Source organism: Nannospalax galili, unplaced genomic scaffold (assembly GCF_000622305.1).
Source record: "Nannospalax galili isolate Female #2095 unplaced genomic scaffold, S.galili_v1.0 scaffold652, whole genome shotgun sequence".
NCBI lineage: Eukaryota > Metazoa > Chordata > Mammalia > Rodentia > Spalacidae > Nannospalax > Nannospalax galili.
In genome coordinates, this window is record NW_008332152.1 from 2,607,021 (window position 1) to 2,620,170 (window position 13,150).

The following is a 13,150-nucleotide window of genomic DNA, read 5'->3' on the forward strand; positions in this document are numbered from 1 at the left end:
CAGCATGGAAACACCTGGCTCTTCAGCAAGGCCATCATAGGATGGGCCTGAGGAGATGGCTCCACTGTTAAGAGCACTGGCTGTTCTTGCAGAGGATCTGGGTTCAGATCCCAGCACCCACATGGAGCTAATAGCTGTCCATAACTCCAGTTCCAGGGGATCCGATGTCCATTGTTACCCTGCCAGTTCCCTTGTAGTTCTAGGAGACAATTCTCAGAGTCCCTCAGCAGTGGCAAGACCACACCTGCTGACACTTGGATATCATGTGGATGTGTTCCCTCACCACTGTGAGCTGCCGTGGCCCTGTAAGCTGTGTAAGGCCTATGGCCTTCCCCATTCCTTCACCACCATGCCTCCTCATGCCTTCTCCATGTTTCCATTCTCTGTATCCCAGAGTGCACTAAGCCTCCCTGAACACATGGGTGGGCAGGAGGGCAGGATCCCACACCTCTCTTCAGTGGACCCTCTGGCTGCCTGCACAATGAGGCCAGAGTCCCCTGTTTCCTCTGCCCAGTGGTGGTCATGAGCAGTGGGGTGGCAGTAATTTAGTCAGAGCCTAGGTGGTGCCCAAGGTTGAGACCAGGGTGCAAAGCCTCTATCACCTATGGGACCTGGAGAGAGGCAGAGTACAGAATGAAGAAACCAGAGTGCAGGTTGTGTTCAGTGACCCCCAAACACTACCTGGTGACACAGAGTGGGTGGGATGGTACAGACCCAGGGCTGGGTGTAGACCCAGAGCTGGATATAGACCCAGGGCCAGGTATAGATCCAGAGCTGGGTGTAGACCTGGGGCCAGGTATAGATCCAGGGTGAAGTGTAGATCCAGGGTAGGATGTTGTGTTAGTCTCTTTTCTGTTGCTATGATAGAAACACTGACCCAAGCAATTTATACAAGGAAGGGTTTATTTGAGCTTATGGTTCCAGGGGAATTACAGTCTGTCATCTTCAATAAAAATGAAGAGGTCCTGAATGGAGGTGGCTGGAGCAGGAGCAGCAGAAGCTAAGCTCGCATATCCTCACGCAGGCACAGGAAGCAAGACTGAGTGGAGATCTGGCAAGACTTAAGAACTCTCTAAGCCCATCCCAGTGACATGCTTCCTCCAGGATAGCCGCATCTTCTAAAAGCTCCCAAAACAGCGCCATCATCTGGGGACAAAATGTCCAAATACTTGGAGCCTGTGGGGGACATTTTCATTCAAACCATCACAGATGTAGACCTAGGGCCGGGTGTAGACCCAGAGTATGGCATAGCTCCACAGGTATAGACCCATGGCCAGGCACAGACCCAGGGCCAGGTGTAAACACAGAGTCAGGCATAGACCCAGGTGTAGTGGCAGGGCTAGGTATAGTCTCAGGACTAGGTGTAGACCCAGGGCTGGGTGCAAACCCCAAGGCCAGACCCAGGCCCAACACCATGCGCAGTCCTCCAGTGCCCTGCAGCACCACCATGACAGTCAGTACAGAGAAGAAGTGGGACGGAGGAAGTTTTAGTGCTGCTCAGAGGGGAAGAGTGACAGAGCTGATAGCAGGATCAGGGCTGGCCAGAAGGGAGAGAGGCTCATCAGCCACGGACTGTGGACCAGGGAAGTAGATGGGTAATCAGGCTCACGGCCAGACTGTCAGCAGCATGAGGAGGACGCGCCAGAGCAGAGGGGTACAGAGCAGATGACAGGCACGCTGGCTGGCAGCTGGAGGAGGAGCCAGAGCAGATGGGCGCACAGCAGAGGGGCGCAGAGCAGACGGGCTTGCAGCAGAGGGGCTTGCAGCAGAGGGGCACACAGCAGGACTGCTGGGTGCCACAACTCCAAGCAAGGATATGTCTAGGACTGGCCTCGGACTCATCTAAACTCTGGACTCGTCAGCTGGAAGGGGGTCTTGCCAGTGGGAGAAAAAGCCCACCAGGGCTTTGTCTCAGGTGAGGAAGAAGCCAGAGGTTCGCTTGCTACTTGTCGGTGGCCCTTTCCCTTATGTCTCCGTCTGCCTGTCAGGCTTCTGGCTGACTTTGAGTCCCTTGGTGGGTGGATTAGGAAGACCAACATTGGAGGCCGCACCAACTCTGACCTTCTAGTCCTGGGTCAGGACCTGAGGTTGGGGCTGCAGGAGATGGGCGTGGATCAGGGTCATATGACCCTGGAGTTCACTCATTGCCCAGCTGCCCTGTATGGGGAGATCAGCAGGGCAGAACGAGCTCTGATCCCAGATGCCCATCACAGGCATACATGTCCCTCATCCCCATGGCCTCTTGTCTTTACTGGTAGGTTCAGAGTGATGTGGTGGGCAGGAAGGAGCATCTCACGGTGTGGACGGCTCCTTGGAATTTTTAGCTGACGTGAGGGAGGGGCAAGCAGGGCCACTGTCATCGGACCCTCCCCAACTACCCCATGGCCCAGCAAAGCCACAGATCTGAAGTGAGTCGCACATGTCTGCTATTTACAGGTGAGAGAACTGTCCATTAATGATTGAGTCACCTCTCTGAGGGACTCCTGTCCACACTCACAGAGGGCCAAGTGATTCACAGTACCCAGAAGCCTCTCTGCCACCTGCTTTGGCCCAGTGAGAATGAAGAAGGTAGAGGTTCTCAGTATAAAACACCCAGGAACATGTCACAGTGCTGGGGTTGTGTGCAGAGCCCCAGACCCTCCCCAGAGACTAGGAACATGTGCAGCACTCCGAAACTTGATCAGAGAGTGGCCCCTATCTGTGTAAAGTCAGGACAGAATGTCCCTAGGCCTCAGGGTCCCTGTGCCTCCCACTCTCAGATCATTTGGTTGTGACCAAAATTCCACCCAAATCTGGGCAGCCCCCTGCACATTTCAGTGCACTGCACCCTCCACAGCTGTCGGCCACAACCCTCCGTGGCCACCCGGGAGTGACACCACAGATTCAGTTCACTGTGAGTCTCCCAGTGGAGCCCAGGGTGTGTGACTGCTAGGTCAGAGGCCACAGGGAGCCTCCAGCATAGTGGAACATGGGAAAGTTTGGTCCCTGTGACCTGGAGCAGATCACAGCACACAGACTTGGGTGACAGATTCAACCATCTCAGAAAAGTCTCTATCAGCATAGGCAGCAAAGTTCCAGAAAGGCTCCGAGGCCAGGTACTGTGTAGCAGGGCCAGAGTCCCTCCCTGGAGCCCGAGTGGGTCGTGCATGAAGGTGCAGCTGCGAAGCTTATATGCTAATGGGAACCCCAGGATGTTGGAGGTGCCAGGGATGCTGCAGACATGGGGTGGAAACTCACCCAAGAAAGAGGCTAGGCCTGCTGCAGGCCAAGAAACTGGAAGTAAGGCCACCCAGGGCCTCAGGAGCCCAGATAACACCACCATGAGGCCTGGACCCTGGACATAGAGCTGCGGGGGTTGGTGATAGCCCTGAAGGGTTTTGGTCTTGCTTTGATCTGATCTTCCCCTGCTAAGCCCTGTTCCTCCCTTTTGCAATGGAAAAATTAACTCTGCCATTTTACATTGGAAGTATGAGGGTTATTTTGCGTTTACAGGGGCTCAAGGTTAAAAGACTGCTTTGCATTTCAGAATGGACTTTGAAACTGTGCTGAGATGCTCGAGACCATCATCAACTTCGAGCTTGTACTCGATGTATTTTGCTTTATGAGTTGGCCACGGGGACCAGGAATGGCTTGACTCGAGCATACTCCTTGGGCTCCTATGTTTGAACATCTGGTCCCCAGCTGGTGGCGCTGTTTGGGGAGGTTGTGGGACCTACTGGGTGCAGGCTCTAGCTGGTAGATGCAGGGTAGCAGGGGTAGGTTCTAGACTGATTCTGCTTTGGGCCTTTACTCTGTGATTCCTGGTGAGGAAATGTGAACTCTGCCATGCCTTCCTGACCATGGTGGACTGAAACTGTCAAATCAGGAGCCAGAATAAATCCTTCCTTAAATTGTTTCTGTCAGTGAGGAGAAAGGTAACTCATGCACCTGCTCACTTTCACAGCACCCTCTAGATAAAGTTCCGTGAGACGAATAAGAAGGGCCTGGCACAGAGAGGCTAAGCAGCCTGACCTTGGATGCACAGCAAGACTTAACTATGACTCCCAGCATTCCACAACAGGAGTATGCAAGGAGACTTGACACCAAGCAGCTGGGTCTAAAAATTCCCCTCAGAGGCAGTGTGGCTTTAAGGACAAACACAGCTGGTTCCTCCAGACACAGACGGAAAGGGTAAGCCTCAGAGACGCGTGGGATTGGAAAGGTAATAGAGTAGGTGCCTCTGTGAGCCCAAGCATGCTAGCCCAGTCACAAGGGAGACAGAAATCACAGCCAGGACCCAAATAATCACCAAGAAATAACCGACTGCGGGGTGCTGTCTCTGCCGAGCGCACACAGGCAGAGCCTCAGCGGGACAGACGGTGAACGTGAAGGACCTGGGTCTCTGAAGGACTCGTCAACATGTCAGAGACACATCAGTGCTTCCTGCAGCCCATTCACCATAGCTGAGCGATGGAACTGCCCTAGGGACCCATCAGAGGAGGACGGATTAAGAAAATGGGACAGACGTATGTAAAGAACAAGTTATGTGGTCTATCAGGATGTGGATGTAACTGGAGCAGTCATCTGAGAGAGTCGGGCCAGTCTCAGATCGATGGACATAATGCGCTTTCCCTCGTTTGTGGTTCCTAGATTTTACACGTAACACTGCATTCATACGAACTAGTCACAAGTAGAATGAACTTTTCTAGTGAACAGAGGGGATTAGTTGTGGGGAGTGTGACTCGGGGGTGGTGAGAAACATGCTGGGGGGATGCACTCATCATACAGTATAGACCTGTAAGAAAATAAACTCTTTAAAAAGTCAGGCCTGGGGCTAGAGAGATAGTTCAGTAGTTAAGAGTACTGGCTGCTCTTGCAGAGGACCCCGGTTCGATTCCCAGAACCTACACGGTGGCTGTCTTAGTTTGTTCTTTATTGCTGTGACAAAACACTCTGACCAGTACCAACTTGGGGAGGAAAGGGTTTATTTGTCTTACATCTCCCAGGTCGCACGCAGTTCATCAGGGAGCCCAAGGTAGGAACTCAGGGCAGGAACCTAGAGGCAGGAGCTGGAGCACAGGCCATGGAGGAATGCTGCTTACAGGCTTGCTCCCTTGGCCCCTGCTCAGCCTGCTTTCTTATGCAACACAGGCCCACCTGCCCAGGGGTGGCACCACCCACAGTGGGCTGGGCCCTCCCACATCACTCATCAAGAAGATGCCCTTCAGACATGGCCACAGGCCAGTCCAATAGAGGCAATTTCCCGATTGAGGATCCCTCAACCCAGGTGTGTCAAGCTGACACTAAAGCTATCCAGCACAGTGGCTAACAACCATCCGTAATTCCAGTTCCAGGGGATATCACGCCCTTTTCTGACCTCCATGGGGATTTCATGACATGGTGTACTTACATACATGCAGGAAATACACTCATACACATAAAATAAAATAATACATAAAAATATTATTAAAAACAAGTCATGCCTCCAGATGGTGCTGGGACATGAAGTTGGGAGAGAGGTGGGTTGGTGAGTCCTGTGGGGGTTGGAGGGAGGTCATGGGGGGATGAATAAGATCAAAATACACTATATACATGTATGAAATTTTCAAAGAATAAGTAAAAAATACTATTTTTAAAAAATGAGCAGCCAGGTGTGGTGCACGACTTTAATCCCAGCACTTGGGAGGCAGAGGCAGGCAGATCTCTGTGAGTTCAAGGCCAGCCTGGTCTACATAGCGAGTTCCAGGACAGCTGGGGCTACAGGGAGACCCTGTCTCAAAGAGAAACAAAACAAAAACTAAAATTAGCAACTGGCATAGCTGTGTGGCCAGCAGCCATGGGTTGTGGGCTGAGTCCAGGCCACAACTCAGGCCCTACCAACTATATCACATCATGGTGATGGCATCCAGGTAGGGGCATGTGAGAGGGAGAGGTCATGTGAGGACATGAGGCCCCAGGGTGGGGAGGAGCCACTGTTGGCCTCCATTGGACCCTGCCCCTCAATACCACCCCACTTAGACCAGGACAGGGGCCCCAGGGACGCCCTCCAGCCATGCCCAGCACTGCACTGGCAGAAGACAGTGGCCTGTGTGTGGTCTGTGGTTTGCACCTGGTGAGCATCACTGTTAGAACATGGCAGATGCCCAGGTGAGCATGGGTGAAGTGTCACAGAGGGCAAGACAGCCACATACAGCCTACCTTACTCAGGAATTCCCAGTGCCCACAGAGACCAAAAGAGGGGGTCAGGTCCCCTGGAACTGGAGTTACAGAGAGCTGTTAGTCTGTGGGTGCTGGAAACTGAACTAGGGTCCTCTGCAAGAGCAGCCAGTGCTCTTAACCACTGAGCTGTCTCTTCAACCCTGTCCCTGTTTTCTAAAACAATAGAAAGGATTAGAGGGAAAAGAACCTTTCAGAACAGCTCAGAGAAAAACCATCAGTAAGGTGGCCACACCCCATCCAGAGTCACACAGTGACAGAGTGGACAACGGATTGGAGGTCAGGCCTCCTCCCACAATGGCTACTGAAACCATCTAGAAATGGGGGTCCTACACCTCACATACTACAACATTTCTGTCTAGAATGGCCAAAGGGTAAGCTGGCCTGACTACAGGAGATGGAGAAGCAAGCTTTGTTTCCAGAACCTTCCACGGGGGGAGTGACCATTTGCCAAAGCCAGGCTGGCCACTATCAGCGAGGGACCCATGGGGGTGAGCCATCGTGTCAGGGACCAAAGAACTGCCCTCCCCAACCCCATATGGTGACCCTGCCTAGCTGAGGATACATTGGGATGGTACGGAAATTGCCTCTGAACACACACAGCCAGCTGCGCCTGGGGAAGGACAACGGGCAGGGCAGGCAGGGCAGGCTCACTCCATGGTGCAGACCAGATGCTGGGCAAAGAGGGGACCAGGTAGCATCTGGGGCCTGGTCCTCTTACCTCTGTGCAAGCCTTGGAACTCAGAAGGAAAATGACAGTGTCTAGGAACAAAAATCTCTGGCAGGGTACCCTCAACTCTGCCTTGGGCCTGACCCCCAAACCAAGAGGGAACAGAGTCGCTGTGAGACACATTAGAGGCCCAGAGAAGACCTGCCCAGAAGACGGGGAGCCCTGCCAAGGGCGGGGACTGAGGGGGTCCAGTCAGTCCTGAGGATCAGCGCTGTAGGGTCCCATCCTGGAGCCAGGGCCAGGATTCTCTGGGCAACTCACAAACCCTTCTCAGATTTCTAAATGAATAAAGGAAAATACAGGAGGTGGAAGAAGGCAGGGAAACATCCACAGAACACAGTCATTAGCATATGAAAGAGGGGCTGGGAAAGCAGCTCCAAGGCAGGCGGGCCAGGCCCTCGATTCAGTTCCCAGCTCTGTCAAAATACACCATAAATATAATAAATAGATGAGATGTGGACAGACAAAACACGACTCCAGCACGTGCTTCTCCAAGGAACTTAGAAATGCATGACACAGCCAGGCTGTCACTGCTGCTGCCAGAATGCCGGGGTAGGACTGTGGGGGGCTGCCTTCTCTAACCAGAGCCTGGAGTAAACCCAGGAGCCTCTTAGGCCTCCAGGGTACTTTCTGATCTGGCAAACTTGACCTTTAACAGCTTTCCAGGAGAGAGGAAAGACCAAGGCCCAGAGCCGCTTCTTCTGTAGGGTCTTAAGACATGACCCGCGGTCAGTGGCTGCATACGGCTGTCCCTTAGATATGGGCCAGCAGGACTCACCACAGTGTAGGGGTCAGTGGAGCAGTGAGCATCAGGAAGGAACCATCTGCTGTCAAACTACCCAGCCTGTTCTACAACCTGGACTCCTAGCTTTATAAAAAATATTTTATTGATTGATTTAATATTTATTTATTTATTATTTATTTATTTATTTATTATCATTGTGTGTGCGCATGCCATGGCACACGTTGGAGGTCAGAAGATAGCTCTCAAAAATCAGTTCTCTCCTGTCATCTTGTGGGATCTGGGGATCAAACTCTAATATCCAGGCCTCCTCCCAAGGTCCTCTACCTGCTGAGCCATCTCTCCAATCTCGGAACTCATGTCTTTTGGGTGGTCCTTGGGAGCAAGCCACGAAGCCAGTGAAGCCAGTCCTGGCCCCTGGTGCCTCCTGACCTTCATCCAAGGCCTCTGGGGACATCTGTGCTCTGTCAGGAACAAGGCCAGGACTGAGCCAACTAGGCACACAAGGAAACAGGCTACCAGGAGTGTGGCCAGAAACAGAAGTGGGTCCTGGAGACAGATGCAGAAATTACCAGTAACTGGGGAGCAAATAAACACTGATGTTTAAAGAACTACACCAGCCTCACAAGTCCTTCAGGGAATCAGAAGTTTTGTTTTATTTAACACAAGGAGAAGATGGTGAGCAAAGGCCAGAGAGGACAGTGGGGGCCTAGGAGAGCGGGATGAGGAGGTCAGGGAACAGGTGACAGCTCGGCTCTAAGGCCTGGGGCGGGGGACAAGCAGCACAAAGCAGGGCATCTGGCCTGGACAGGGCCTGCTGTCCCTAACTGGGCAGGTGTCTGTTAGCCACATGGGGTCTCCTTGCGCTAGAGGGTGGGGTAACGACTGCTTTAGAAGAGCAAGGGGACAGCTGGCCTGTCCATGGTAGGGCCACACTGGACACAGCTCAAGGCCGTGGTCCTAGAGGCCACCCATACCACACAACCCTGTCTCAACGGGTGGCCAGATGCTCAGGGAAAGGGAAAGCCTCTGAAAGGCACAGAGCTCACTGCTAGTTGACAGGTCTCAGCCACCATAGGGGAGTAGCCACCACCTGACCAGGTGAAGAGAGGGTGAGAGAGGCAATACAGACACTTGCAGCTGATGGAGGAGCTGAAGCAGGAGGTGGAGCCTGGCCTGCCAGGGTAGGTAGCAGAGGGCAGCAGGACCCAGGCCTGGCTCAGGGCTCTGAGGATGTAAGGAGGGAATCAGAGCCCAACCCAGGGACCCAAATCACCAGGCCTGGCTGGAGCAGGCCGGGCGGCAGAGCAGGGACACGGAGGAGGACCCGCGGCAGCAGCTGGGCTGGCAGGAGGAGGCACAGCAGGAGGAGGCGGGCACGCAGCAGGCGGGTCTGCACACGGGGCGGCAGAGCAGGGACATGCTGGAGCAGGGTCTGCAGCAGACGGGCTTGCAGCAGAGGGGCTTGCAGCAGAGGGTCACACAGCAGGGGGAGGCGCTGCCGCAGGGGGAGGAGCTGCACCCGGAGGGCTGGCAGCTGGACTGCTGGCAGCAGGATGAGGAAGACCCACAGCAGACAGGCTCACAGCAGACGGGCTTGCAGCAGAGGGGCTTGCAGCAGAGGGTCACACAGCAGGGGGAGGAGCTGCCGCAGGGGGAGGAGCTGCACCCGGAGGGTTGGCAGCTGGACTGCTGGCAGCAGGATGAGGAAGACCCACAGCAGACAGGCTCACAGCAGACGGGCTTGCAGCAGAGGGTCACACAGCAGGGGGAGGAGCTGCCGCAGGGGGAGGAGCTGCATCCAGAGGGCTGGCAGCTGGACTGTTGACAGCACACGCAGCAGGCAGGTCTGCACACGGGGCGGCAGAGCAGAGACATGCTGGAGCAGGGTCTGCAGCAGATGGGCTTGCAGCAGAGGGGCACACAGCAGGACTGCTGGCAGGGGGAGGAGCTGCAGCTGGACTGTTGACAGCATGGTGTGCAGGAGCTGGGGCAGGTGGATTGGCAGCAGGGGCTGGACACACAGCTCACTGGGGTGCAGACGAGGGTCAGGCAGGGGGCTGGGGCACAGCAGCTGGACTGGCAGTCGCTGGGGGCGCAGCAGGGGGCACAGCAGGGCTCGCAGTAGCTCTCTGGACAGTCGTCCACCTGCCAGGAGGACTCGGTGCGGGCATCAGAGCAGACAGACATGGTGGAGGTGGCCATGGCAGGTTGGGCTGGAGGAGAGTTAGTGAGTGTGAATGTGTGTGAGTGTGTGTGAGAGAGAGGTGCTCGGCCGTGGCCTTTATACCCCCTGGGCTGTTGGCTGTGTCACAGCACTTCCGTGAAGCCTTCTCTTTTCCTGGCTGTGTTTGGAGTCATGTGTTGTCCTGTTGATGAACTGTCTACAAACACTGTCGGGTGGTGAGGCTCCGGAGCTGTTAGTTCCTGGAGGAAATCCAGCAGAGACGCTCAGGGCACATCCGGGCAGGAGCAGAGGTGGCCATGTGAGGCTCTGCAGGCTGCAGCCCCGTTCCACCTCAGAAGCCTTAGTTTCTGGAACAGCTTATTGGAGATAGGGCCAAGGCGGGAGCAGCTTAGAGGATGGTGGCCTGCCTCCACGGGCTCTACTGCTGACCTGCCGCCTGGGGTGCCTCTGCTGCCAGGGGGACCTGGGATGCGGGGGGCTTTCTACCTGGTCATCGCTAATGGAGAGTCTTTCTGGAACAGAGTCTAGATCACAGATGATGTGAGGACGATGCGGGTCTGGCATGGTGAGGACAGCGTGCAGGGCAGATGCCTTGTTTCATTTCAAGTTGAACTTCTCTAGAGTCCACCCAGACAGTGTCCAGAACGTTCCATTCCTCCTTCCTGTCCTCTCGGCTCTGATGACCTCTCCTGGGACCTGGTCCTCAGGGACCCACTGTCCTTGTGGACACAGCTAGTTCTTCCCACTTGGCACAGCTCCTCTACCCAAGGGGCAGCTCTGCTACCATCTCCTAAGCAGACAGTTCGCTTGTGTGACACACCCATACCAGTCACACCACCCATGACCACGCTCGGGCTGCTGTGCCCTGGTTGACACCTGATGTTCTGGTTTCTGCTCTTTCCTCCTCCCTGTACCCTGCTGTGTCTCTGAAGGGTCAAGGGCAGGTCCTTGGGACCACCATGGCTGCAGAGTCTCCAGCTGGCCTCTCCCTCTATCAGGCACTGGGTAGCAGGGCCTGGGGCCTCCTGACTGATGGAACAGACACTGTGCTGGTGCCCTCCACATGGTTGGAATTAATGGAGAAGTGTCATTTCACATAAGGACTGAAACTCACCAGGTTTATTGAAAGACACAACTCTGGGGCTGGAGAGATGGTTCAGTGGTTAAGAGCACTGGCTGCCCTTGCAGAGGACTGGGGTTTGATTCCCAGTACCCACATGGCGGCTGACAACCATCCATTGGATCCAGTTCCAGGGGATCCAATGCTTTCTTCTGACCTTTGAGGCATTGCACAACACAGATGCACTTATACGTATGCATGCAGGCTGACAAGGGTTTCAAATACAACTATTTTCTTTCAGAAACAAGGGCAAAGTAGAGACACCCTGATAAATAAACCTAAGGGACTCTGCTGCTGACTGACCTGTTGTAAGTACTTGGCGGAATTCCTCAGACCAGGACTGAAACTCAAGTCCACATGAACAGCACAGGCCACAGGAAAGGTGATTGTGCAATTAATAATGACAGTTCAAATGCATGTGCTTCCTGTTATGCCCTTAGTTTGTTAAAAATCAACTGAAAGTAAATTTTTATGACATTTTTGACAGCTCTATAATGTATAGGGATAAATATATTCTGTAAAAACAGCACGAAGGAGCTTCCTAGGAACAGAGCTTAACTGTGGAACGGAAATGACTCTGGAGGATGATCCAGTACACAGGAGACGTCAGGGCCTTGAAGCGATTGGAAGACCGGTCAGCACAGACAGGATGACAGTGGGCTCACACTCCCTTCCTCTCCAAGAGGCTTTAAAAATCATTCATTTTGGTGTGTGCCTTTAATCCCAGCACTCAGGAGGCAGAGGCAGGTGGATCTCTGTGAGTTCAAGGCCAGCCTGGTCTACATAGTGAGTTCCAGGACAGCTGGGGCTACAGGGAGACCCTGTCTCAAAAAGACCGAAAAAAAAAAAAAAGTCATTCATTTATGGGAAGAGATCATAACACATCAGGGTTTTTAAATATATATATTTTTTAAATTAGGTGTGTGTGTTTCTTTGTGTGTGTGCCATGTGTGTGCAGGTGCCCACTGAGGCCAGAAGTGGGTGTAGGATCCCCTGGAGCTGGAGTAACAGGTGGTTAGTTATCCATTGTGGGTGCTGGGGTTTGAATTTGGATTCTTTGGAAGAACAGCAGGTACCCTTAACTAATGAGTCATCTTGCAACCCCACATCCTTTTGTTTGTTGGTATTTTTGAGACAGGGTCTCCCTGTAGCCCTAGCTGTCCTGGAACTCACCATATAGACCAGGCTGACCTCAATCGCACCGAGATCTGCCTGCCTCTTCCTCCTGAGTGCTGGGACTGAAGGTGTGTGCCACCACTCCTGGCTATTCTTGGTTTTTAACATTTGTAGATACAGTGCATGATATAGGACCACTGAAGGGGCAAAAAAGGAGAATGGGCCTCCCTCTGCTTCCCTGGGTTGCACAGCTCACCAGCCTCTTTCCTAGACTCCAGGGCTGAACTCGGCCCAGGGCCACCACTGCTTCCTGATCCCTTGCATCCAGATGTACTCAGTTCCTTCTCCAGGGCCCCAGGTGCTCTCTGGGCCTGGTCCTGCCCTCACCTCCCTCTGTTTCCCTGGGCTTGCACAACCTCACCGGCCTCTCTCCTGGGTAAGTCGATTGTGCCTCCACGCCTTGACTCCCCCAGCCTCATTCACCCTCCCATCTCTCCTGCCCATCTCTCTTCCTAGCCTGGGTCCTGTCCCATTCCTTGTCTTGGCGCCCCAGACAGCATTGGGGGAATCACCACTGCTTTCTGATTCTTTGCATCCAGACCCAGTTCCTCAGTGCAATCCCCAGGAGCCGTTAGGGCCGCTTCCCACCCCCACCTCCCTTTGCATCTCTGGGTGGCACAGCCACCAGCTAGCTGCCCGAGACCAGCACCTCTCCTGGGCCCTGCTCCCAGGCCAGGAAGGAGAAGAATCCCAAGATAATGGCATGGATCAGATCTTCAACAGAATCATAGAAGAAAGTTTCCCAAAATTAAATAAAGACATGCCCATGCAAATACAAGAAGCATATAGAACACCAAGCAGACAAGACCAGAAAAGAAACTCTCCACGGCACATCATAGTAAAAACACTAAACGTACAGAACAAAGAGACAATACTGAAAGCTGCAAAACAGAAACAAGTCACATTTAAAGGAAAACCCAGCTGACTTTTCAAGCAAACTATGAAAGCCAGAAGAGCCTGGACCAAAGTATTCCCAGTTTTAAATGACCACAGATGCCA

The 13,150-nt window shown here is 53.6% G+C and overlaps 2 protein-coding genes across 2 annotated transcripts in view; both read right to left on the minus strand.

Annotated features, from left to right (window-relative positions):
* Tspear (thrombospondin type laminin G domain and EAR repeats) overlaps nucleotides 1–13,150 on the minus strand; it is a 58,467-nt gene that overhangs the window by 39,005 nt on the left and 6,312 nt on the right. The window lies entirely within an intron of this gene.
* Nucleotides 8,940–9,872, minus strand: LOC103729359 (keratin-associated protein 10-11-like). The gene is made up of 2 exons (XM_029560791.1): nucleotides 9,525–9,872; nucleotides 8,940–9,410 (listed from the first exon to the last, which is right to left on the minus strand). Exons 1-2 carry the CDS (start codon nucleotides 9,870–9,872, stop codon nucleotides 8,940–8,942), a joined length of 819 nt encoding a protein of 272 aa, XP_029416651.1.

Excerpts from the sequence above, each read along its gene's own strand:
- LOC103729359 (XM_029560791.1), bottom strand. The coding sequence starts at position 9,872 with ATGGCCACCTCCACCATGTCTGTCTGCTCTGATGCCCGCACCGAGTCC. Across the intron at positions 9,411-9,524 it reads TGTCTCTGCTCTGCCGCCCC|CCCGTCTGCTGTGAGCCTGT; the intron begins GTGTGCAGACCT and ends CTCTGCTGCAAG.